Source organism: Salmo salar, chromosome ssa29, assembly GCF_905237065.1.
Source record: "Salmo salar chromosome ssa29, Ssal_v3.1, whole genome shotgun sequence".
Lineage (NCBI taxonomy): Eukaryota > Metazoa > Chordata > Actinopteri > Salmoniformes > Salmonidae > Salmo > Salmo salar.
Window position 1 is genome coordinate 41,052,979 of NC_059470.1, and position 26,628 is coordinate 41,079,606.

The window sequence follows — 26,628 nt, forward strand, 5'->3', positions numbered from 1 at the left end:
AGTGTGACTGAGGTTAAGACAGTTTCTGACCTAGTGTGACTGAGGTTAAGACAGTTTCTGACCTAGTGTGACTGAGGTTAGGACAGTTTCTGACCTAGTGTGACTGAGGTTAAGGTTAGGGCAGTTCCTGACCTAGTGTGACTGAGGTTAAGACAGTTTCTGACCTAGTGTGACTGAGGTTAAGACAGTTCCTGACCTAGTGTGACTGAGGTTAAGGTTAGGGCAGTTCCTGACCTAGTGTGACTGAGGTTAAGGTTAGGGCAGTTTCTGACCTAGTGTGACTGAGGTTAAGACAGTTCCTGACCTAGTGTGACTGAGGTTAAGACAGTTCCTGACCTAGTGTGACTGAGGTTAAGACAGTTTCTGACCTAGTGTGACTGAGGTTAAGACAGTTTCTGACCTAGTGTGACTGAGGTTGAGGTTAGGGCAGTTCCTGACCTAGTGTGACTGAGGTTAAGGTTAGGGCAGTTCCTGACCTAGTGTGACTGAGGTTAAGACAGTTTCTGACCTAGTGTGACTGAGGTTAAGACAGTTTCTGACCTAGTGTGACTGAGGTTAAGACAGTTTCTGACCTAGTGTGACTGAGGTTAAGACAGTTTCTGACCTAGTGTGACTGAGGTTGAGGTTAGGGCAGTTCCTGACCTAGTGTGACTGAGGTTAAGGTTAGGGCAGTTCCTGACCTAGTGTGACTGAGGTTAAGGTTAGGGCAGTTCCTGACCTAGTGTGACTGAGGTTAAGGTTAGGGCAGTTCCTGACCTAGTGTGACTGAGGTTGAGGTTAGGGCAGTTCCTGACCTAGTGTGACTGAGGTTGAGGTTAGGGCAGTTCCTGACCTAGTGTGACTGAGGTTGAGGTTAGGGCAGTTCCTGACCTAGTGTGACTGAGGTTGAGGTTAGGGCAGTTCCTGACCTAGTGTGACTGAGGTTGAGGTTAGGGCAGTTCCTGACCTAGTGTGACTGAGGTTAAGGTTAGGGCAGTTCCTGACCTAGTGCGACTGAGGTTAAGGTTAGGGCAGTTCCTGACCTAGTGCGACTGAGGTTAAGGTTAGGGCAGTTCCTGACCTAGTGCGACTGAGGTTGAGGTTAGGGCAGTTCCTGACCTAGTGTGACTGAGGTTGAGGTTAGGGCAGTTCCTGACCTAGTGCGACTGAGGTTGAGGTTAGGGCAGTTCCTGACCTAGTGCGACTGAGGTTGAGGTTAGGGCAGTTCCTGACCTAGTGCGACTGAGGTTAAGGTTAGGGCAGTTCCTGACCTAGTGCGACTGAGGTTAAGGTTAGGGCAGTTCCTGACCTAGTGCGACTGAGGTTAAGGTTAGGGCAGTTCCTGACCTAGTGTGACTGAGGTTGAGGTTAGGGCAGTTCCTGACCTAGTGTGACTGAGGTTGAGGTTAGGGCAGTTCCTGACCTAGTGTGACTGAGGTTGAGGTTAGGGCAGTTCCTGACCTAGTGTGACTGAGGTTAAGGTTAGGGCAGTTCCTGACCTAGTGTGACTGAGGTTAAGGTTAGGGCAGTTCCTGACCTAGTGTGACTGAGGTTAAGGTTAGGGCAGTTCCTGACCTAGTGTGACTGAGGTTAAGGTTAGGGCAGTTCCTGACCTAGTGTGACTGAGGTTAAGGTTAGGGCAGTTCCTGACCTAGTGTGACTGAGGTTAAGGTTAGGGCAGTTCCTGACCTAGTGTGACTGAGGTTAAGGTTAGGGCAGTTCCTGACCTAGTGTGACTGAGGTTAAGGTTAGGGCAGTTCCTGACCTAGTGTGACTGAGGTTAAGGTTAGGGCAGTTCCTGACCTAGTGTGACTGAGGTTAAGGTTAGGGCAGTTCCTGACCTAGTGTGACTGAGGTTAAGGTTAGGGCAGTTCCTGACCTAGTGTGACTGAGGTTAAGGTTAGGGCAGTTCCTGACCTAGTGTGACTGAGGTTAAGGTTAGGGCAGTTCCTGACCTAGTGTGACTGAGGTTAAGGTTAGGGCAGTTCCTGACCTAGTGTGACTGAGGTTAAGGTTAGGGCAGTTCCTGACCTAGTGTGACTGAGGTTAAGGTTAGGGCAGTTCCTGACCTAGTGTGACTGAGGTTGAGGTTAGGGCAGTTCCTGACCTAGTGTGACTGAGGTTGAGGTTAGGGCAGTTCCTGACCTAGTGTGACTGAGGTTAAGGTTAGGGCAGTTCCTGACCTAGTGTGTCTGAGGTTGAGGTTAGGGCAGTTCCTGACCTAGTGTGACTGAGGTTGAGGTTAGGGCAGTTCCTGACCTAGTGTGACTGAGGTTAAGGTTAGGGCAGTTCCTGACCTAGTGTGACTGAGGTTAAGGTTAGGGCAGTTCCTGACCTAGTGTGACTGAGGTTAGGGCAGTTCCTGACCTAGTGTGACTGAGGTTAAGGTTAGGGCAGTTCCTGACCTAGTGTGACTGAGGTTAAGGTTAGGGCAGTTCCTGACCTAGTGTGACTGAGGTTAAGGTTAGGGCAGTTCCTGACCTAGTGTGACTGAGGTTAAGGTTAGGGCAGTTCCTGACCTAGTGTGACTGAGGTTAAGGTTAGGGCAGTTCCTGACCTAGTGTGACTGAGGTTAAGGTTAGGGCAGTTCCTGACCTAGTGTGACTGAGGTTAAGGTTAGGGCAGTTCCTGACCTAGTGTGACTGAGGTTGAGGTTAGGGCAGTTCCTGACCTAGTGTGACTGAGGTTGAGGTTAGGGCAGTTCCTGACCTAGTGTGACTGAGGTTGAGGTTAGGGCAGTTCCTGACCTAGTGTGACTGAGGTTGAGGTTAGGGCAGTTCCTGACCTAGTGTGACTGAGGTTAAGGTTAGGGCAGTTCCTGACCTAGTGTGACTGAGGTTGAGGTTAGGGCAGTTCCTGACCTAGTGTGACTGAGGTTAAGGTTAGGGCAGTTCCTGACCTAGTGTGACTGAGGTTAAGGTTAGGGCAGTTCCTGACCTAGTGTGACTGAGGTTAAGGTTAGGGCAGTTCCTGACCTAGTGTGACTGAGGTTAAGGTTAGGGCAGTTCCTGACCTAGTGTGACTGAGGTTAAGGTTAGGGCAGTTCCTGACCTAGTGTGACTGAGGTAAGGTTAGGGCAGTTCCTGACCTAGTGTGACTGAGGTTAAGGTTAGGGCAGTTCCTGACCTAGTGTGACTGAGGTTAAGGTTAGGGCAGTTCCTGACCTAGTGTGACTGAGGTTAAGGTTAGGGCAGTTCCTGACCTAGTGTGACTGAGGTTAAGGTTAGGGCAGTTCCTGACCTAGTGTGACTGAGGTTAAGGTTAGGGCAGTTCCTGACCTAGTGTGACTGAGGTTAAGGTTAGGGCAGTTCCTGACCTAGTGTGACTGAGGTTAAGGTTAGGGCAGTTCCTGACCTAGTGTGACTGAGGTTAAGGTTAGGGCAGTTCCTGACCTAGTGTGACTGAGGTTAAGGTTAGGGCAGTTCCTGACCTAGTGTGACTGAGGTTAAGGTTAGGGCAGTTCCTGACCTAGTGTGACTGAGGTTAAGGTTAGGGCAGTTCCTGACCTAGTGTGACTGAGGTTAAGGTTAGGGCAGTTCCTGACCTAGTGTGACTGAGGTTAAGGTTAGGGCAGTTCCTGACCTAGTGTGACTGAGGTTGAGGTTAGGGCAGTTCCTGACCTAGTGTGACTGAGGTTAAGGTTAGGGCAGTTCCTGACCTAGTGTGACTGAGGTTGAGGTTAGGGCAGTTCCTGACCTAGTGTGACTGAGGTTGAGGTTAGGGCAGTTCCTGACCTAGTGTGACTGAGGTTAAGGTTAGGGCAGTTCCTGACCTAGTGTGACTGAGGTTGAGGTTAGGGCAGTTCCTGACCTAGTGTGACTGAGGTTGAGGTTAGGGCAGTTCCTGACCTAGTGTGACTGAGGTTAAGGTTAGGGCAGTTCCTGACCTAGTGTGACTGAGGTTAAGGTTAGGGCAGTTCCTGACCTAGTGTGACTGAGGTTAAGGTTAGGGCAGTTCCTGACCTAGTGTGACTGAGGTTAAGGTTAGGGCAGTTCCTGACCTAGTGTGACTGAGGTTAAGGTTAGGGCAGTTCCTGACCTAGTGTGACTGAGGTTAAGGTTAGGGCAGTTCCTGACCTAGTGTGACTGAGGTTGAGGTTAGGGCAGTTCCTGACCTAGTGTGACTGAGGTTGAGGTTAGGGCAGTTCCTGACCTAGTGTGACTGAGGTTAAGGTTAGGGCAGTTCCTGACCTAGTGTGACTGAGGTTAAGGTTAGGGCAGTTCCTGACCTAGTGTGACTGAGGTTAAGGTTAGGGCAGTTCCTGACCTAGTGTGACTGAGGTTGAGGTTAGGGCAGTTCCTGACCTAGTGTGACTGAGGTTAAGGTTAGGGCAGTTCCTGACCTAGTGTGACTGAGGTTGAGGTTAGGGCAGTTCCTGACCTAGTGTGACTGAGGTTAGGCAGTTCCGACCTAGTGTGACTGAGGTTAGGGCAGTTCCTGACCTAGTGTGACTGAGGTTAAGGTTAGGGCAGTTCCTGACCTAGTGTGACTGAGGTTAAGGTTAGGGCAGTTCCTGACCTAGTGTGACTGAGGTTGAGGTTAGGGCAGTTCCTGACCTAGTGTGACTGAGGTTGAGGTTAGGGCAGTTCCTGACCTAGTGTGACTGGGTTAAGGTTAGGGCAGTTCCTGACCTAGTGTGACTGAGGTTGAGGTTAGGGCAGTTCCTGACCTAGTGTGACTGAGGTTAAGGTTAGGGCAGTTCCTGACCTAGTGTGACTGAGGTTAGGGCAGTTCCTGACCTAGTGTGACTGGAGGTTAGGGCAGTTCCTGACCTAGTGTGACTGAGGTTAAGGTTAGGGCAGTTCCTGACCTAGTGTGACTGGGTTAGGTTAGGGCAGTTCCTGACCTAGTGTGACTGAGGTTAAGGTTAGGGCAGTTCCTGACCTAGTGTGACTGAGGTTAAGGTTAGGGCAGTTCCTGACCTAGTGTGACTGAGGTTAAGGTTAGGGCAGTTCCTGACCTAGTGTGACTGAGGTTGAGGTTAGGGCAGTTCCTGACCTAGTGTGACTGAGGTTAGGGCAGTTCCTGACCTAGTGTGACTGAGGTTAAGGTTAGGGCAGTTCCTGACCTAGTGTGACTGAGGTTAAGGTTAGGGCAGTTCCTGACCTAGTGTGACTGAGGTTAAGGTTAGGGCAGTTCCTGACCTAGTGTGACTGAGGTTAGGGCAGTTCCTGACCTAGTGTGACTGAGGTTAAGGTTAGGGCAGTTCCTGACCTAGTGTGACTGAGGTTAAGGTTAGGGCAGTTCCTGACCTAGTGTGACTGAGGTTAAGGTTAGGGCAGTTCCTGACCTAGTGTGACTGAGGTTAAGGTTAGGGCAGTTCCTGACCTAGTGTGACTGAGGTTAAGGTTAGGGCAGTTCCTGACCTAGTGTGACTGAGGTTAAGGTTAGGGCAGTTCCTGACCTAGTGTGACTGAGGTTGAGGTTAGGGCAGTTCCTGACCTAGTGTGACTGAGGTTAAGGTTAGGGCAGTTCCTGACCTAGTGTGACTGAGGTTGAGGTTAGGGCAGTTCCTGACCTAGTGTGACTGAGGTTAAGGTTAGGGCAGTTCCTGACCTAGTGTGACTGAGGTTAAGGTTAGGGCAGTTCCTGACCTAGTGTGACTGAGGTTGAGGTTAGGGCAGTTCCTGACCTAGTGTGACTGAGGTTAAGGTTAGGGCAGTTCCTGACCTAGTGTGACTGAGGTTAAGGTTAGGGCAGTTCCTGACCTAGTGTGACTGAGGTTGAGGTTAGGGCAGTTCCTGACCTAGTGTGACTGAGGTTAGGGCAGTTCCTGACCTAGTGTGACTGAGGTTAGGGCAGTTCCTGACCTAGTGTGACTGAGGTTAGGGCAGTTCCTGACCTAGTGTGACTGAGGTTGAGGTTAGGGCAGTTCCTGACCTAGTGTGACTGAGGTTAAGGTTAGGGCAGTTCCTGACCTAGTGTGACTGAGGTTGAGGTTAGGGCAGTTCCTGACCTAGTGTGACTGAGGTTAAGGTTAGGGCAGTTCCTGACCTAGTGTGACTGAGGTTAAGGTTAGGGCAGTTCCTGACCTAGTGTGACTGAGGTTAGGGCAGTTCCTGACCTAGTGTGACTGAGGTTAAGGTTAGGGCAGTTCCTGACCTAGTGTGACTGAGGTTAGGTTAGGGCAGTTCCTGACCTAGTGTGACTGAGGTTAAGGTTAGGGCAGTTCCTGACCTAGTGTGACTGAGGTTAAGGTTAGGGCAGTTCCTGACCTAGTGTGACTGAGGTTAAGGTTAGGGCAGTTCCTGACCTAGTGTGACTGAGGTTGAGGTTAGGGCAGTTCCTGACCTAGTGTGACTGAGGTTAAGGTTAGGGCAGTTCCTGACCTAGTGTGACTGAGGTTAAGGTTAGGGCAGTTCCTGACCTAGTGTGACTGAGGTTGAGGTTAGGGCAGTTCCTGACCTAGTGTGACTGAGGTTGAGGTTAGGGCAGTTCCTGACCTAGTGTGACTGAGGTTGAGGTTAGGGCAGTTCCTGACCTAGTGTGACTGAGGTTAAGGTTAGGGCAGTTCCTGACCTAGTGTGACTGAGGTTAAGGTTAGGGCAGTTCCTGACCTAGTGTGACTGAGGTTAAGGTTAGGGCAGTTCCTGACCTAGTGTGACTGAGGTTAAGGTTAGGGCAGTTCCTGACCTAGTGTGACTGAGGTTAAGGTTAGGGCAGTTCCTGACCTAGTGTGACTGAGGTTAAGGTTAGGGCAGTTCCTGACCTAGTGTGACTGAGGTTAAGGTTAGGGCAGTTCCTGACCTAGTGTGACTGAGGTAGGTTAGGGCAGTTCCTGACCTAGTGTGACTGAGGTTAGGGCAGTTCCTGACCTAGTGTGACTGAGGTTAAGGTTAGGGCAGTTCCTGACCTAGTGTGACTGAGGTTGAGGTTAGGGCAGTTCCTGACCTAGTGTGACTGAGGTTAAGGTTAGGGCAGTTCCTGACCTAGTGTGACTGAGGTTAAGGTTAGGGCAGTTCCTGACCTAGTGTGACTGAGGTTAAGGTTAGGGCAGTTCCTGACCTAGTGTGACTGAGGTTAAGGTTAGGGCAGTTCCTGACCTAGTGTGACTGAGGTTAGGACAGTTCCTGACCTAGTGTGACTGAGGTTGAGGTTAGGGCAGTTCCTGACCTAGTGTGACTGAGGTTAAGGTTAGGGCAGTTCCTGACCTAGTGTGACTGAGGTTGAGGTTAGGGCAGTTCCTGACCTAGTGTGACTGAGGTTAAGGTTAGGGCAGTTCCTGACCTAGTGTGACTGAGGTTGAGGTTAGGGCAGTTCCTGACCTAGTGTGACTGAGGTTAAGGTTAGGGCAGTTCCTGACCTAGTGTGACTGAGGTTGAGGTTAGGGCAGTTCCTGACCTAGTGTGACTGAGGTTAAGGTTAGGGCAGTTCCTGACCTAGTGTGACTGAGGTTAAGGTTAGGGCAGTTCCTGACCTAGTGTGACTGAGGTTAAGGTTAGGGCAGTTCCTGACCTAGTGTGACTGAGGTTAAGGTTAGGGCAGTTCCTGACCTAGTGTGACTGAGGTTAAGGTTAGGGCAGTTCCTGACCTAGTGTGACTGAGGTTGAGGTTAGGGCAGTTCCTGACCTAGTGTGACTGAGGTTAAGGTTAGGGCAGTTCCTGACCTAGTGTGACTGAGGTTAAGGTTAGGGCAGTTCCTGACCTAGTGTGACTGAGGTTAGGGCAGTTCCTGACCTAGTGTGACTGAGGTTGAGGTTAGGGCAGTTCCTGACCTAGTGTGACTGAGGTTGAGGTTAGGGCAGTTCCTGACCTAGTGTGACTGAGGTTAGGGCAGTTCCTGACCTAGTGTGACTGAGGTTAGGGCAGTTCCTGACCTAGTGTGACTGAGGTTGAGGTTAGGGCAGTTCCTGACCTAGTGTGACTGAGGTTAAGGTTAGGGCAGTTCCTGACCTAGTGTGACTGAGTAGGTTAGGGCAGTTCCTGACCTAGTGTGACTGATAGGTTAGGGCAGTTCCTGACCTAGTGTGACTGAGGTTGAGGTTAGGGCAGTTCCTGACCTAGTGTGACTGAGGTTGAGGTTAGGGCAGTTCCTGACCTAGTGTGACTGAGGTTAGGGCAGTTCCTGACCTAGTGTGACTGAGGTTAGGGCAGTTCCTGACCTAGTGTGACTGAGGTTGAGGTTAGGGCAGTTCCTGACCTAGTGTGACTGAGGTTAGGGCAGTTCCTGACCTAGTGTGACTGAGGTTGAGGTTAGGGCAGTTCCTGACCTAGTGTGACTGAGGTTAAGGTTAGGGCAGTTCCTGACCTAGTGTGACTGAGGTTGAGGTTAGGGCAGTTCCTGACCTAGTGTGACTGAGGTTAAGGTTAGGGCAGTTCCTGACCTAGTGTGACTGAGGTTAGGGCAGTTCCTGACCTAGTGTGACTGAGGTTGAGGTTAGGGCAGTTCCTGACCTAGTGTGACTGAGGTGAGGTTAGGGCAGTTCCTGACCTAGTGTGACTGAGGTTGAGGTTAGGGCAGTTCCTGACCTAGTGTGACTGAGGTTAGGGCAGTTCCTGACCTAGTGTGACTGAGGTTAGGGCAGTTCCTGACCTAGTGTGACTGAGGTTGAGGTTAGGGCAGTTCCTGACCTAGTGTGTCTGAGGTTAGGGCAGTTCCTGACCTAGTGTGTCTGAGGTTAGGGCAGTTCCTGACCTAGTGTGACTGAGGTTGAGGTTAGGGCAGTTCCTGACCTAGTGTGACTGAGTTGAGGTTAGGGCAGTTCCTGACCTAGTGTGTCTGAGGTTAGGGCAGTTCCTGACCTAGTGTGACTGAGGTTAGGGCAGTTCCTGACCTAGTGTGACTGAGGTTGAGGTTAGGGCAGTTCCTGACCTAGTGTGACTGAGGTTGAGGTTAGGGCAGTTCCTGACCTAGTGTGACTGAGGTTGAGGTTAGGGCAGTTCCTGACCTAGTGTGACTGAGGTTAGGGCAGTTCCTGACCTAGTGTGTCTGAGGTTAGGGCAGTTCCTGACCTAGTGTGTCTGAGGTTGAGGTTAGGGCAGTTCCTGACCTAGTGTGTCTGAGGTTAGGGCAGTTCCTGACCTAGTGTGACTTGAGGTTAGGGCAGTTCCTGACCTAGTGTGTCTGGTTAGGTTAGGGCAGTTCCTGACCTAGTGTGACTGAGGTTAGGGCAGTTCCTGACCTAGTGTGACTGAGGTTAGGGCAGTTCCTGACCTAGTGTGACTGATGAGGTTAGGGCAGTTCCTGACCTAGTGTGACTGAGGTTGAGGTTAGGGCAGTTCCTGACCTAGTGTGACTGAGGTTAGGGCAGTTCCTGACCTAGTGTGACTGAGGTTGAGGTTAGGGCAGTTCCTGACCTAGTGTGTCTGAGGTTAGGGCAGTTCCTGACCTAGTGTGTCTGAGGTTAAGGTTAGGGCAGTTCCTGACCTAGTGTGACTGAGGTTGAGGTTAGGGCAGTTCCTGACCTAGTGTGACTGAGGTTAGGGCAGTTCCTGACCTAGTGTGACTGAGGTTAGGGCAGTTCCTGACCTAGTGTGACTGAGGTTAGGGCAGTTCCTGACCTAGTGTGTCTGAGGTTAGGGCAGTTCCTGACCTAGTGTGACTGAGGTTAGGGCAGTTCCTGACCTAGTGTGTCTGAGGTTAGGGCAGTTCCTGACCTAGTGTGTCTGAGGTTAGGGCAGTTCCTGACCTAGTGTGACTGAGGTTAGGGCAGTTCCTGACCTAGTGTGTCTGAGGTTAGGGCAGTTCCTGACCTAGTGTGTCTGAGGTTAGGGCAGTTCCTGACCTAGTGTGACTGAGGTTAGGGCAGTTCCTGACCTAGTGTGACTGAGGTTAGGGCAGTTCCTGACCTAGTGTGTCTGAGGTTAGGGCAGTTCCTGACCTAGTGTGACTGAGGTTAGGGCAGTTCCTGACCTAGTGTGTCTGAGGTTAGGGCAGTTCCTGACCTAGTGTGTCTGAGGTTAGGGCAGTTCCTGACCTAGTGTGTCTGAGGTTAGGGCAGTTCCTGACCTAGTGTGACTGAGGTTAAGGTTAGGGCAGTTCCTGACCTAGTGTGTCTGAGGTTAGGGCAGTTCCTGACCTAGTGTGTCTGAGGTTAGGGCAGTTCCTGACCTAGTGTGTCTGAGGTTAGGGCAGTTCCTGACCTAGTGTGACTGAGGTTAGGGCAGTTCCTGACCTAGTGTGTCTGAGGTTAGGGCAGTTCCTGACCTAGTGTGTCTGAGGTTAGGGCAGTTCCTGACCTAGTGTGACTGAGGTTAGGGCAGTTCCTGACCTAGTGTGTCTGAGGTTAGGGCAGTTCCTGACCTAGTGTGTCTGAGGTTAGGGCAGTTCCTGACCTAGTGTGTCTGAGGTTAGGGCAGTTCCTGACCTAGTGTGACTGAGGTTAGGGCAGTTCCTGACCTAGTGTGTCTGAGGTTAGGGCAGTTCCTGACCTAGTGTGTCTGAGGTTAGGGCAGTTCCTGACCTAGTGTGTCTGAGGTTAGGGCAGTTCCTGACCTAGTGTGTCTGAGGTTAGGGCAGTTCCTGACCTAGTGTGTCTGAGGTTAGGGCAGTTCCTGACCTAGTGTGTCTGAGGTTAGGGCAGTTCCTGACCTAGTGTGTCTGAGGTTAGGGCAGTTCCTGACCTAGTGTGTCTGAGGTTAGGGCAGTTCCTGACCTAGTGTGTCTGAGGTTAGGGCAGTTCCTGACCTAGTGTGACTGAGGTTAGGGCAGTTCCTGACCTAGTGTGTCTGAGGTTAGGGCAGTTCCTGACCTAGTGTGTCTGAGGTTAGGGCAGTTCCTGACCTAGTGTGTCTGAGGTTAGGGCAGTTCCTGACCTAGTGTGTCTGAGGTTAGGGCAGTTCCTGACCTAGTGTGTCTGAGGTTAGGGCAGTTCCTGACCTAGTGTGTCTGAGGTTAGGGCAGTTCCTGACCTAGTGTGTCTGAGGTTAGGGCAGTTCCTGACCTAGTGTGTCTGAGGTTAGGGCAGTTCCTGACCTAGTGTGTCTGAGGTTAGGGCAGTTCCTGACCTAGTGTGACTGAGGTTGAGGTTAGGGCAGTTCCTGACCTAGTGTGTCTGAGGTTAGGGCAGTTCCTGACCTAGTGTGTCTGAGGTTAGGGCAGTTCCTGACCTAGTGTGTCTGAGGTTAGGGCAGTTCCTGACCTAGTGTGTCTGAGGTTAGGGCAGTTCCTGACCTAGTGTGTCTGAGGTTAGGGCAGTTCCTGACCTAGTGTGTCTGAGGTTAGGGCAGTTCCTGACCTAGTGTGTCTGAGGTTAGGGCAGTTCCTGACCTAGTGTGTCTGAGGTTAGGGCAGTTCCTGACCTAGTGTGTCTGAGGTTAGGGCAGTTCCTGACCTAGTGTGTCTGAGGTTAGGGCAGTTCCTGACCTAGTGTGACTGAGGTTAGGGCAGTTCCTGACCTAGTGTGACTGAGGTTAGGGCAGTTCCTGACCTAGTGTGTCTGAGGTTAGGGCAGTTCCTGACCTAGTGTGTCTGAGGTTAGGGCAGTTCCTGACCTAGTGTGTCTGAGGTTAGGGCAGTTCCTGACCTAGTGTGACTGAGGTTGAGGTTAGGGCAGTTCCTGACCTAGTGTGTCTGAGGTTAGGGCAGTTCCTGACCTAGTGTGTCTGAGGTTAGGGCAGTTCCTGACCTAGTGTGTCTGAGGTTAGGGCAGTTCCTGACCTAGTGTGTCTGAGGTTAGGGCAGTTCCTGACCTAGTGTGTCTGAGGTTAGGGCAGTTCCTGACCTAGTGTGACTGAGGTTAGGGCAGTTCCTGACCTAGTGTGTCTGAGGTTAGGGCAGTTCCTGACCTAGTGTGACTGAGGTTAGGGCAGTTCCTGACCTAGTGTGTCTGAGGTTAGGGCAGTTCCTGACCTAGTGTGTCTGAGGTTAGGGCAGTTCCTGACCTAGTGTGTCTGAGGTTAGGGCAGTTCCTGACCTAGTGTGTCTGAGGTTAGGGCAGTTCCTGACCTAGTGTGTCTGAGGTTAGGGCAGTTCCTGACCTAGTGTGACTGAGGTTAGGGCAGTTCCTGACCTAGTGTGTCTGAGGTTAGGGCAGTTCCTGACCTAGTGTGTCTGAGGTTAGGGCAGTTCCTGACCTAGTGTGTCTGAGGTTAGGGCAGTTCCTGACCTAGTGTGTCTGAGGTTAGGGCAGTTCCTGACCTAGTGTGTCTGAGGTTAGGGCAGTTCCTGACCTAGTGTGTCTGAGGTTAGGGCAGTTCCTGACCTAGTGTGTCTGAGGTTAGGGCAGTTCCTGACCTAGTGTGACTGAGGTTAGGGCAGTTCCTGACCTAGTGTGTCTGAGGTTAGGGCAGTTCCTGACCTAGTGTGTCTGAGGTTAGGGCAGTTCCTGACCTAGTGTGTCTGAGGTTAGGGCAGTTCCTGACCTAGTGTGTCTGAGGTTAGGGCAGTTCCTGACCTAGTGTGTCTGAGGTTAGGGCAGTTCCTGACCTAGTGTGTCTGAGGTTAGGGCAGTTCCTGACCTAGTGTGTCTGAGGTTAGGGCAGTTCCTGACCTAGTGTGTCTGAGGTTAGGGCAGTTCCTGACCTAGTGTGTCTGAGGTTAGGGCAGTTCCTGACCTAGTGTGTCTGAGGTTAGGGCAGTTCCTGACCTAGTGTGTCTGAGGTTAGGGCAGTTCCTGACCTAGTGTGACTGAGGTTAGGGCAGTTCCTGACCTAGTGTGTCTGAGGTTAGGGCAGTTCCTGACCTAGTGTGTCTGAGGTTAGGGCAGTTCCTGACCTAGTGTGTCTGAGGTTAGGGCAGTTCCTGACCTAGTGTGACTGAGGTTAGGGCAGTTCCTGACCTAGTGTGTCTGAGGTTAGGGCAGTTCCTGACCTAGTGTGTCTGAGGTTAGGGCAGTTCCTGACCTAGTGTGTCTGAGGTTAGGGCAGTTCCTGACCTAGTGTGTCTGAGGTTAGGGCAGTTCCTGACCTAGTGTGTCTGAGGTTAGGGCAGTTCCTGACCTAGTGTGTCTGAGGTTAGGGCAGTTCCTGACCTAGTGTGTCTGAGGTTAGGGCAGTTCCTGACCTAGTGTGACTGAGGTTAGGGCAGTTCCTGACCTAGTGTGACTGAGGTTAGGGCAGTTCCTGACCTAGTGTGTCTGAGGTTAGGGCAGTTCCTGACCTAGTGTGACTGAGGTTAGGGCAGTTCCTGACCTAGTGTGTCTGAGGTTAGGGCAGTTCCTGACCTAGTGTGTCTGAGGTTAGGGCAGTTCCTGACCTAGTGTGTCTGAGGTTAGGGCAGTTCCTGACCTAGTGTGTCTGAGGTTAGGGCAGTTCCTGACCTAGTGTGTCTGAGGTTAGGGCAGTTCCTGACCTAGTGTGTCTGAGGTTAGGGCAGTTCCTGACCTAGTGTGTCTGAGGTTAGGGCAGTTCCTGACCTAGTGTGACTGAGGTTAGGGCAGTTCCTGACCTAGTGTGACTGAGGTTAGGGCAGTTCCTGACCTAGTGTGTCTGAGGTTAGGGCAGTTCCTGACCTAGTGTGACTGAGGTTAGGGCAGTTCCTGACCTAGTGTGTCTGAGGTTAGGGCAGTTCCTGACCTAGTGTGTCTGAGGTTAGGGCAGTTCCTGACCTAGTGTGACTGAGGTTAGGGCAGTTCCTGACCTAGTGTGTCTGAGGTTAGGGCAGTTCCTGACCTAGTGTGTCTGAGGTTAGGGCAGTTCCTGACCTAGTGTGTCTGAGGTTAGGGCAGTTCCTGACCTAGTGTGTCTGAGGTTAGGGCAGTTCCTGACCTAGTGTGTCTGAGGTTAGGGCAGTTCCTGACCTAGTGTGTCTGAGGTTAGGGCAGTTCCTGACCTAGTGTGTCTGAGGTTAGGGCAGTTCCTGACCTAGTGTGTCTGAGGTTAGGGCAGTTCCTGACCTAGTGTGTCTGAGGTTAGGGCAGTTCCTGACCTAGTGTGACTGAGGTTAGGGCAGTTCCTGACCTAGTGTGTCTGAGGTTAGGGCAGTTCCTGACCTAGTGTGTCTGAGGTTAGGGCAGTTCCTGACCTAGTGTGTCTGAGGTTAGGGCAGTTCCTGACCTAGTGTGTCTGAGGTTAGGGCAGTTCCTGACCTAGTGTGTCTGAGGTTAGGGCAGTTCCTGACCTAGTGTGTCTGAGGTTAGGGCAGTTCCTGACCTAGTGTGTCTGAGGTTAGGGCAGTTCCTGACCTAGTGTGTCTGAGGTTAGGGCAGTTCCTGACCTAGTGTGTCTGAGGTTAGGGCAGTTCCTGACCTAGTGTGTCTGAGGTTAGGGCAGTTCCTGACCTAGTGTGTCTGAGGTTAGGGCAGTTCCTGACCTAGTGTGTCTGAGGTTAGGGCAGTTCCTGACCTAGTGTGTCTGAGGTTAGGGCAGTTCCTGACCTAGTGTGTCTGAGGTTAGGGCAGTTCCTGACCTAGTGTGTCTGAGGTTAGGGCAGTTCCTGACCTAGTGTGTCTGAGGTTAGGGCAGTTCCTGACCTAGTGTGTCTGAGGTTAGGGCAGTTCCTGACCTAGTGTGTCTGAGGTTAGGGCAGTTCCTGACCTAGTGTGTCTGAGGTTAGGGCAGTTCCTGACCTAGTGTGTCTGAGGTTAGGGCAGTTCCTGACCTAGTGTGTCTGAGGTTAGGGCAGTTCCTGACCTAGTGTGTCTGAGGTTAGGGCAGTTCCTGACCTAGTGTGTCTTGAGGTTAGGGCAGTTCCTGACCTAGTGTGTCTGAGGTTAGGGCAGTTCCTGACCTAGTGTGTCTGAGGTTAGGGCAGTTCCTGACCTAGTGTGTCTGAGGTTAGGGCAGTTCCTGACCTAGTGTGTCTGAGGTTAGGGCAGTTCCTGACCTAGTGTGTCTGAGGTTAGGGCAGTTCCTGACCTAGTGTGACTGAGGTTAGGGCAGTTCCTGACCTAGTGTGTCTGAGGTTAGGGCAGTTCCTGACCTAGTGTGTCTGAGGTTAGGGCAGTTCCTGACCTAGTGTGTCTTTGAGGTTAGGGCAGTTCCTGACCTAGTGTGTCTGAGGTTAGGGCAGTTCCTGACCTAGTGTGTCTGAGGTTAGGGCAGTTCCTGACCTAGTGTGTCTGAGGTTAGGGCAGTTCCTGACCTAGTGTGACTGAGGTTAGGGCAGTTCCTGACCTAGTGTGTCTGAGGTTAGGGCAGTTCCTGACCTAGTGTGTCTGAGGTTAGGGCAGTTCCTGACCTAGTGTGTCTGAGGTTAGGGCAGTTCCTGACCTAGTGTGTCTGAGGTTAGGGCAGTTCCTGACCTAGTGTGTCTTTGAGGTTAGGGCAGTTCCTGACCTAGTGTGTCTGAGGTTAGGGCAGTTCCTGACCTAGTGTGACTGAGGTTAGGGCAGTTCCTGACCTAGTGTGTCTGAGGTTAGGGCAGTTCCTGACCTAGTGTGTCTGAGGTTAGGGCAGTTCCTGACCTAGTGTGTCTGAGGTTAGGGCAGTTCCTGACCTAGTGTGTCTGAGGTTAGGGCAGTTCCTGACCTAGTGTGTCTGAGGTTAGGGCAGTTCCTGACCTAGTGTGTCTGAGGTTAGGGCAGTTCCTGACCTAGTGTGTCTGAGGTTAGGGCAGTTCCTGACCTAGTGTGTCTGAGGTTAGGGCAGTTCCTGACCTAGTGTGTCTTTGAGGTTAGGGCAGTTCCTGACCTAGTGTGTCTGAGGTTAGGGCAGTTCCTGACCTAGTGTGTCTGAGGTTAGGGCAGTTCCTGACCTAGTGTGTCTTGAGGTTAGGGCAGTTCCTGACCTAGTGTGTCTGAGGTTAGGGCAGTTCCTGACCTAGTGTGTCTGAGGTTAGGGCAGTTCCTGACCTAGTGTGTCTGAGGTTAGGGCAGTTCCTGACCTAGTGTGTCTGAGGTTAGGGCAGTTCCTGACCTAGTGTGTCTGAGGTTAGGGCAGTTCCTGACCTAGTGTGTCTGAGGTTAGGGCAGTTCCTGACCTAGTGTGTCTGAGGTTAGGGCAGTTCCTGACCTAGTGTGTCTTTGAGGTTAGGGCAGTTCCTGACCTAGTGTGTCTGAGGTTAGGGCAGTTCCTGACCTAGTGTGTCTGAGGTTAGGGCAGTTCCTGACCTAGTGTGTCTTGAGGTTAGGGCAGTTCCTGACCTAGTGTGTCTGAGGTTAGGGCAGTTCCTGACCTAGTGTGACTGAGGTTAGGGCAGTTCCTGACCTAGTGTGTCTGAGGTTAGGGCAGTTCCTGACCTAGTGTGTCTGAGGTTAGGGCAGTTCCTGACCTAGTGTGTCTGAGGTTAGGGCAGTTCCTGACCTAGTGTGTCTGAGGTTAGGGCAGTTCCTGACCTAGTGTGTCTGAGGTTAGGGCAGTTCCTGACCTAGTGTGTCTGAGGTTAGGGCAGTTCCTGACCTAGTGTGTCTGAGGTTAGGGCAGTTCCTGACCTAGTGTGTCTGAGGTTGAGGTTAGGGCAGTTCCTGACCTAGTGTGTCTGAGGTTAGGGCAGTTCCTGACCTAGTGTGTCTGAGGTTAGGGCAGTTCCTGACCTAGTGTGTCTGAGGTTAGGGCAGTTCCTGACCTAGTGTGTCTGAGGTTAGGGCAGTTCCTGACCTAGTGTGTCTGAGGTTAGGGCAGTTCCTGACCTAGTGTGACTGAGGTTAGGGCAGTTCCTGACCTAGTGTGTCTGAGGTTAGGGCAGTTCCTGACCTAGTGTGTCTGAGGTTAGGGCAGTTCCTGACCTAGTGTGTCTGAGGTTAGGGCAGTTCCTGACCTAGTGTGTCTGAGGTTAGGGCAGTTCCTGACCTAGTGTGTCTGAGGTTAGGGCAGTTCCTGACCTAGTGTGTCTGAGGTTAGGGCAGTTCCTGACCTAGTGTGTCTGAGGTTAGGGCAGTTCCTGACCTAGTGTGTCTGAGGTTAGGGCAGTTCCTGACCTAGTGTGTCTGAGGTTAGGGCAGTTCCTGACCTAGTGTGTCTTTGAGGTTAGGGCAGTTCCTGACCTAGTGTGTCTGAGGTTAGGGCAGTTCCTGACCTAGTGTGTCTGAGGTTAGGGCAGTTCCTGACCTAGTGTGACTGAGGTTAGGGCAGTTCCTGACCTAGTGTGTCTGAGGTTAGGGCAGTTCCTGACCTAGTGTGTCTGAGGTTAGGGCAGTTCCTGACCTAGTGTGTCTTTGAGGTTAGGGCAGTTCCTGACCTAGTGTGACTGAGGTTAGGGCAGTTCCTGACCTAGTGTGTCTTTGAGGTTAGGGCAGTTCCTGACCTAGTGTGTCTGAGGTTAGGGCAGTTCCTGACCTAGTGTGTCTGAGGTTAGGGCAGTTCCTGACCTAGTGTGTCTGAGGTTAGGGCAGTTCCTGACCTAGTGTGTCTGAGGTTAGGGCAGTTCCTGACCTAGTGTGTCTTGAGGTTAGGGCAGTTCCTGACCTAGTGTGTCTGAGGTTAGGGCAGTTCCTGACCTAGTGTGTCTGAGGTTAGGGCAGTTCCTGACCTAGTGTGTCTGAGGTTAGGGCAGTTCCTGACCTAGTGTGTCTGAGGTTAGGGCAGTTCCTGACCTAGTGTGTCTTTGAGGTTAGGGCAGTTCCTGACCTAGTGTGTCTGAGGTTAGGGCAGTTCCTGACCTAGTGTGACTGAGGTTAGGGCAGTTCCTGACCTAGTGTGTCTGAGGTTAGGGCAGTTCCTGACCTAGTGTGTCTGAGGTTAGGGCAGTTCCTGACCTAGTGTGTCTGAGGTTAGGGCAGTTCCTGACCTAGTGTGACTGAGGTTAGGGCAGTTCCTGACCTAGTGTGACTGAGGTTAGGGCAGTTCCTGACCTAGTGTGTCTGAGGTTAGGGCAGTTCCTGACCTAGTGTGTCTGAGGTTAGGGCAGTTCCTGACCTAGTGTGTCTGAGGTTGAGGTTAGGGCAGTTCCTGACCTAGTGTGTCTGAGGTTGAGGTTAGGGCAGTTCCTGACCTAGTGTGTCTTTGAGGTTAGGGCAGTTCCTGACCTAGTGTGTCTGAGGTTAGGGCAGTTCCTGACCTAGTGTGTCTGAGGTTAGGGCAGTTCCTGACCTAGTGTGTCTGAGGTTAGGGCAGTTCCTGACCTAGTGTGTCTGAGGTTAGGGCAGTTCCTGACCTAGTGTGTCTGAGGTTAGGACAGTTCCTGACCTAGTGTGTCTTTGAGGTTCTTGACGATGGAAGCCTTCCTGGCGCTGTTCTTCCTCTCCACGTAGTTGGAGGGGACGAAGCCGGTCTTGTTGGTGGCGTTACGGACCCTCCACCAGGACTTACTGTCGTCCAGCAGCCACAGACGCTCGTTCTTCTTAATGTCCAACTCCTGGTCCTGCTGAGCCAGGTAGTCAAACTTGGCGATGACAATCACCTCTTCCGTCATCTTGGACCTGGGGACCTGGGGAGAGAGAGAAGAAGATATACGGTTAAGTTCTGTCATCTTCCTGGGACCTGGGGAGAGAGAGAAGAAGATATACGGTTAAGTTCTGTCATCTTGGACCTGGGGAGAGAGAGAAGAAGATATACGGTTAAGTTCTGTCATCTTGGACCTGGGGACCAGTGTGACTGGCAGATAACTGTGCGGACAGTGCGCCAACGAGAGGTAGGCCTATCCCTGCTCCTTCAGCATTTAGATGTTTCTAAAATGGCTTTCCCAATGTCAAATCATAGGCTGTAATTAGCTGATTGACAGCCTATGTAATTTGCTGGGTCATTGTTTCTAAACCCGCTGTATAAATGTATGTTTTACGCAACTACTGATGAGGGTTTTCAAATCATTCATTCATTGTTCCGGTTCACCATTGGTTTTGGTAGTTGTATTTGAGATTGTTCCGGTTCACCATTGGTTTTGGTAGTTGTATTTGGGTCATTTTTACACTAACAAAAAGGTCATTTCATAAAGGACACAGGGTGTCCGTTAGGCGGTAACAGCCGGCTGTTGGCCAATACATTTTTTTTTTTGAAAAGCAGATCAAGAAATGTATTCATGACCATTACACAGGTGCACCTTGTGCTGGGGACAATAAAAAGGTCACTAAAATGTGCAGTTGTCTCACACAACACGACAGATGTTTCAAGTTTTGAGGCAGCGTGGCATGCTGACTTCAGGAATGTCCACCAGAGCTGTTGCCAGATAATTGATTGTTCATTTCTCTACCATAAGCCACCTCCAACGTACTTTTAGAGAATTTGGCAGTATGTCCAACCGGCCTCACAACCACGCCAGCCCAGTACCTCCATATCCGGCATCTTCACCTGCGGGATCGTCTGAGACCAGCCACCTGGACAGCTGATTGTATTCATTTATTTATTTGACCTTTATTTAACGAGGCAAGTCAGTTAAGAACAAACTATTATTTACAATCACGTCCTACTCCGGCCAAACCCTAACGACGCTTGGCCAATTGTGCGCCGCCCTATGGGACTCCCAATCACGGCCGGTTGTGATACAGCCTGGAATCAAACCAGGGTCTGTATTGACGCCTCTGGCACTGAGACACAGTGCCTTAGACCGCTGCGCCACTCGGGAGCCCCGAAACTGAGGAGCATTTCTGTCTGTAATAAAGTCGTTTTGTGGGGAAAAACCTATTCTGATATGCTGGGCCAGGCTCCCCAGTGAGTGGGCCTTATACCCTCCCAGGCTGGGCCTGGCTCCTATACCCTCCCAGGCTGGGCCTGGCTCCTATACCCTCCCAGGCTGGGCTAGGCTCCCCAGTGAGTGGGCCTTATACCCTCCCAGGCTGGGCCAGGCTCCTATACCCTCCCAGGCCCACCCATGGCTGTGGCCCTTCCCAGTCATGCGAAATCCATAGATTAGGACTTAATTTACAATTGACTGATTTCATGATATAAACTGTAATTCAGTAAAATCATTGAAATTGTTGAGTTGATATTATTGTTCAGTATAATTCCCCTGAGGCAGATTCTCTCTCTCTCTCTCTCTCTCTCTCTCTCTCTCTCTCTCTCTCTCTCTGTGTGTGTGTGTTAGTTAGAGGAAGCAGGAAACGTGCAGTGTACATACTGAACGCTAACCAAAACTACAGCAGTTCTCACAGCATTGCAACCCTCTCCACCACAACAATGTTACACATGGCTGGGCATCACAATGTGCACAGCTTCCTCCCAATAAAACACAGGAGATGAATACTACAGATATCTACTCCTCCATCTCCCCAGGAGATTAATACTACAGATATCTACTCCTCCATCTCCCCAGGAGATTAATACTACAGATATCTACTCCTCCATCTCCCCAGGAGATTAATACTACAGATATCTACTCCTCCATCTCCCCAGGAGATTAATACCACAGATATCTACTCCTCCATCTCCCCAGGAGATTAATACTACAGATATCTACACCTCCATCTCCCCAGGAGATTAATACCACAGATATCTACTCCTCCATCTCCCCGGGAGATGAATACTACAGATATCTACTCCTCCATCTCCCCGGGAGATTAATACTACAGATATCTACTCCTCCATCTCCCCAGGATGTTGTAGAATCTGGGTCGGTGCTCGGAAGCAGTGAAACAGCAGTAGCGTTATCTGAGACAGAGAGAGATAGCGACAGAGAGAGATAGCGACAGACAGAGATAGCAGAGTAACCTCACCCCTCAGACAGGTTGCTAAAAATCAGGGTGTTGGAATGTGATGCTCTGTGAGCTCTGAGCAAGGCCCCCCTCCAGCACCAATGCTACACTTCCTTACAGCACACACTAGTATAGGCTACACACACACACAGTCTGAACCCAGAATGGACAGACCAGGTTAGAGGAGACTAGGCAGAGTTACAATTGGGTGTGATTTTACAGATTACATCTGACCCAAGAGAACGCATCTGACCTCAAAAACTGTAGCTGACACCAAAGCCTGTATTTCTTCATCTCTGCATCTCCTGACAGCTGTCCCAAATCCTCTCAAAACAAAAACGGCATCGAAGCAGCAAGTGGTCATGGGAGACTTGGCGCGAGACAGGAACTGGGGAAAACAGTAGAGAATAGGGGTGGGAGAGTGACACAACACTCCTCTGACAGAGAGAGCCATGAGGTCAGAGTTCAGACAAGATCACGGTATCTTCCCCTAGCATCACTGCCCTTAATGCCCTGTAGGGTTCACACAGTACCAGAATCACAATACTAGGAAGAGAGGAAACAAAACCACAACATGTTCAATACCACCATATCACAATATCACAATACCACCATACAACAATACCACCATACAACAATATCACAACATCACCATACAACAATATCACAATACCACCATACAACAATATCACCATACAACAATATCACAATATCACCATACAACAATATCACAATACCACCATACAACAATACCACCATACAACAATATCACAACATCACCATACAACAATATCACAATACCACCATACAACAATATCACAATACCACCATACAACAATATCACAATACCACCATACAACAATATCACAATATCACCATACAACAATACCACAATACCACCATACAACAATATCACAATACCACCATACAACAATATCACAATACCACCATACAACAATATCACAATATCACCATACAACAATATCACAATACAACAATATCACCATACAACAATACCACCATACAACAATATCACAATATCACCATACAACAATATCACAATATCACCATACAACAATATCACAATATCACCATACAACAATATCACAATACCACCATACAACAATATCACCATACAACAATATCACAATACCACCATACAACAATATCACCATACAACAATACCACCATACAACAATACCACCATACAACAATACCACCATACAACAATATCACAATATCACCATACAACAATATCACAATACAACAATATCACAATACCACCATACAACAATATCACCATACAACAATATCACAATATCACCATACAACAATATCACAATATCACCATACAACAATATCACCATACAACAATATCACAATATCACCATACAACAATATCACAATACAACAATACCACCATACAACAATATCACAATATCACCATACAACAATATCACCATACAACAATACCACCATACAACAATATCACAATATCACCATACAACAATATCACAATATCACCATACAACAATATCACCATACAACAATATCACAATACCACCATACAACAATATCACCATACAACAATATCACAATACCACCATACAACAATATCACCATGCAACAATACCACCATACAACAATATCACAATATCACCATACAACAATATCACAATATCACCATACAACAATATCACAATACAACAATACCACCATACAACAATATCACAATGCAACAATACCACCATGCAACAATACCACCATGTGTGAGTATGCATGTGTCTGTACCTTGTGTGTGTGTGTGTGTCTCTTCACAGTCCCTGTTGTTCCATAAGGTGTATTTTTACCTGTTTTTTAAATCTGATTCTTCTGCTGCATCAGTTACCTGATGTGGAATAGAGATCCATGTAGTCATGGCTCTATGTAGTACTGTGCTCCTCCCATAGTCTGTTCTGGACTTGGGGACTGGGAAGAGACCTCTGGTGGCATGTCTTGTGGGGTATGGATGGGCGTCTGAGCTGTGTGCCAGTAGTTTAAACAGACCTCTGGTGGCATGTCTTGTGGGGTATGGATGGGTGTCTGAGCTGTGTGCCAGTAGTTTAAACAGACCTCTGGTGGCATGTCTTGTGGGGTATGTATGGGTGTCTGAGCTGTGTGCCAGTAGTTTAAACAGACCTCTGGTGGCATGTCTTGTGGGGTATGGATGGGTGTCTGAGCTGTGTGCCAGTAGTTTAAACAGACCTCTGGTGGCATGTCTTGTGGGGTATGGATGGGTGTCTGAGCTGTGTGCCAGTAGTTTAGACAGACCTCTGGTGGCATGTCTTGTGGGGTATGTATGGGTGTCTGAGCTGTGTGCCAGTAGTTTAAACAGACCTCTGGTGGCATGTCTTGTGGGGTATGGATGGGTGTCTGAGCTGTGTGCCAGTAGTTTAAACAGACCTCTGGTGGCATGTCAGGTGGGGTATGGATGGGTGTCTGAGCTGTGTGCCAGTAGTTTAAACAGACCTCTGGTGGCATGTCTTGTGGGGTATGGATGGGTGTCTGAGCTGTGTGCCAGTAGTTTAAACAGACCTCTGGTGGCATGTCTTGTGGGGTATGGATGGGCGTCTGAGCTGTGTGCCAGTAGTTTAAAACAGACAGCTTGGTGCATTCAGCTTGTCAACACTTGTTACAAAAACAAGTAGTGATGAAGTCAATCTCTCTTCCACTTCAAACCATGAGATTCACATGCATGTCATTAATGAGAGTAGAGAAAACAGAGGAGAAGAGAGAGAGAAGAGAGAGAAGAGAGAGGAGAGAGTAGAAAGAGGGAGAGGAGAGTGTAGAGCGAGAACAGAGAGAGAAAACAGAGAGTAGAAAGAGGGAGAGGAGAGTGTAGAGAGAGAACAGGGCTAACACCACTATGTGAAATCAGTTGGTTAACCAGCCACCCACTGGGATAACCATTCGCAGAGTTGGGAATGACAGAAATAGTTTCAACATCTGCATCAGACCAACTGAGAATAGACAGAGGTCCACTGACTCTCACTGTCAGCCGTTCACAATGATCGTACAACCATGTAATCAAGGCAGGAAACCTAAACCTAACCTAAAATCACCTTCAGAAATGTTTAAAGGACCCACACACACAGGAAGTTGTCCCCACTATTTCGACGTAATTTCCTGTCTTAGAGAGGAAATGGACGATTAGGTTCCACCTCAGAAGAATGACAAAGGCGACATACAGGAATAATTCAGACCAGTTTACTTATTCCACATTTGGTTACATTATAGCCTTATTCTAACATGGATTCAATGTTGTTGTTTTTACTTTCAAATCTACACAAAATACCTCAATGACCAGGCAAAAACAGGTTTCATAAAACTGAAATATCACACTTACATAAGTATTCAGACCTTTTACTCAGTACTTTGTTGAAGCACCTTTGGCAGTGATTACAGCCTCGAGTCTTCTTGGGTATGACGCTACAAGCTCGGCACACCTGTATTTGGAGAGTTTCTCCCATTCTTCTCTGCAGATCCTCTCAAGCTCTGTCAGGTTGGATGAGAAGCGTCGCTGCACAGCTATTTTCAGGTCTCTCCAGAGATGTTCGATCAGGTTCATGTCCGGGATCTGGCTGGGCCACTCAAGGACTTTCAGAGACCTGTCCTGAAGCCACTCCTGTGTTGTCCTGGCTGTGAGCTTAGGGTCGTTGTCCTCTTGGAAGGTGAACCTTCGTCCCAGTCTGAGGTCCTGAGCGCAATGGAGCAGGTTTTCATCAAGGATCTCTCTGTACTTTGCTCTGTTCATCTTTGCTTCGATCCTGACTAGTCACCCAGTTCCTGCCGCTGAAAAACATCCCCACAGCATGATGCTGCCACCACCATGCTTCACCGTAGGGATGGTGCCAGGTTTCCTCCAGACCTGACACTTGGCATTCAGGCCAAACAGTTCAATCTAGATTTCATCAGACCAGAGAATCTTGTTTCTCATGATCTGAGTCCTTTAGGTGCCTTTTGGCAAACTCCAAGCAGGCTGTCGTGCATTTTACTGAGGAGTGGCTTCCGTCTGGCCACTCTACCATAAAGGCCTGATTGGTGGAGTGGTGCAGAGATGGTTGTCCTTCTGGAAGGTTCTCCCATCTCCACAGAGGAGCTCTGGAACTCTGTCAGAGTGACCATCTGGTTCTTGGTCACCTCCCTGACCAAGGCCCTTCTCCCCCGATTGCTCAGTTTGGCCGGGCGGCCAGAACTAGGAAGAGTCTTGGTGGTTCCAAACTTCTTCCATTTAAGAATGATGGAGGCCACTGTGTTCTTGGGGACCTTCAATGCTGCAGAAATGTTTTGATACCCTTCCCCAGATCTGTGCCTCGATACAATCCTGTCTCGGAGCTCTACGGACAATTCCTTCGACCTCATGGCTTGGTTTTCGCTCGGACACACATATTCTTAAAACCTGTCATCTTTGTCATTATGGGATATTGTGTGTAGATTACGGACCTAACAGACCGACTGTCCTGAAATTGCCAAAACACAGGAGGGTCATGATATCAACTGTCATTTACAGTCGAGACTGTAAACTGTTGTGTCAGGCTACGGAGTAAAGCTAGCTAGCATCATTCACCCAAATCAAAATGAAGTCATTGTTGAGTGAAAATAGCGCAGAGAGAGAGACAGAGAGAGACAGAGAGAGACACAGAGAGCGAGACAGAGAGCGAGACAGAGAGCAAGACAGAGAGCGACAGAGAGAGAGACAGAGAGAGAGAGAGACAGAGAGAGAGAGAGACAGAGAGAGAGAGAGACAGAGAGAGAGAGAGACAGAGAGAGAGAGAGACAGAGAGAGAGACAGAGAGAGAGAGAGAGAGACAGAGAGAGAGACAGAGAGAGAGACAGAGAGAGAGAGACAGAGAGAGAGAGACAGAGAGAGAGAGACAGAGAGAGAGAGACAGAGAGAGAGAGACAGAGAGAGAGAGACAGAGAGAGAGAGACAGAGAGAGAGACAGAGAGAGAGACAGAGAGAGAGAGAGAGACAGAGAGAGAGAGACAGAGAGAGAGAGACAGAGAGAGAGAGACAGAGAGAGAGACAGAGAGAGACAGAGAGAGACAGAGAGAGACAGAGATCTGGACAGGTTGTGAGATGAAAATGGATCGAGTGACTGTCCTCGTACATAGTCTACACCCTGACAGGAACAAGCCCGGGGAAGCCGTCTGGCTGTCACTACAGGACTAAACAAACCACTCGAGAACCGACCAATCTCTGAAGCAGAGAGGAGGAGTTCTGGAACGCATGACGATACAGATGATTGGCCGGGACGATACCAGTATCACATTTCATTTTTTCCCCCATGGCCCCCCCCCAAAAAATGTAAAACACTAATCTAATTGGTCCTTCAAAAAAAAACCGTGCTGCGTTTTAAATATTGTGTGGCGTAGCTTGGGAAATAAAACACGTGTGACATGGGTTTCCAACACTACGGCTGTTTTCCTAAAGAAGTTAAATCCGCTTCCTGTTTCTTTCCCATGATAGTAAGGATGATAGTAAGGATGATAGTAAGGATGATAGTAAGGAGTATGGTGATAAATGGAATGGTCCAGATGTAGGCTAGTTGATGTTTAAAAAAAAAAAAATGGGTGAAAGAGAGAAGGAAAACAGACATTTACATTTCTCTCACACACACACACACACACACACACACACACACACACACACACCTGGCAATGTAATGTTCCTTTCATACAGAAATCAGGTTGAGGTGCATACACACACACACACACACACACACAAACTGTAGGTCTATATTTCCTGTTCTGGGATCACTCCTATCTCCTCCCGTGTGCTGTTGAGGTTGGGTTTTTTTATAAAAGTCTACATACACTGCATAATAGTGAAACCGTTGAAGCGTACTCTCGTTATGTACAACCACATCTCTCATGTCGTAGCCTAGTCTTCCCCCCCTTCAAAACTGTTACCACCTTGAAGACATTGCCCTTCACTAAACAATGACAAAATGTTGAAAGCTGTTGTTTGTCAGAGCTTTAACCTAGCAGAATGTTGTGATTAACAATCAATTACATTTATACATTCATAATTAGTAGGTTACATTATTTATTTTAACAAACCTTTATTTTTGTACTTATATATTCTTTTTTCTATATCGTTATTTTTGTGGTGTAGTTTTTCTACAAGCCCTTAAGCTTCCAACCACCGTTTAAAATCTGTATTGTTGTATCACTAAACCCACACCGTTTAAAATCTGTATTGTTGTATCACTAAACCCACACCGTT

General features: G+C 49.5%; 1 protein-coding gene across 3 annotated transcripts in view; it reads right to left on the bottom strand.

Annotated features, from left to right (window-relative positions):
• Positions 1 to 26,628, bottom strand: part of LOC106595272 (cytoplasmic protein NCK1) — a 94,757-nt gene that overhangs the window by 51,708 nt on the left and 16,421 nt on the right. The window contains exons 2-3 of one of the 3 annotated variants that reach the window (XM_045710729.1): positions 20,614 to 20,748; positions 17,923 to 18,163 (exon numbers count right to left, since the gene is read on the bottom strand). In XM_045710729.1, coding sequence (XP_045566685.1) covers positions 17,923 to 18,163; positions 20,614 to 20,724 — 352 coding nt within the window. In that variant the 5' untranslated portion in view covers positions 20,725 to 20,748. The remainder of the gene's footprint in view (positions 1 to 17,922; positions 18,164 to 20,613; positions 20,749 to 26,628) is intronic. The other 2 variants (XM_045710730.1, XM_045710731.1) reach the window with 2 other exon arrangements.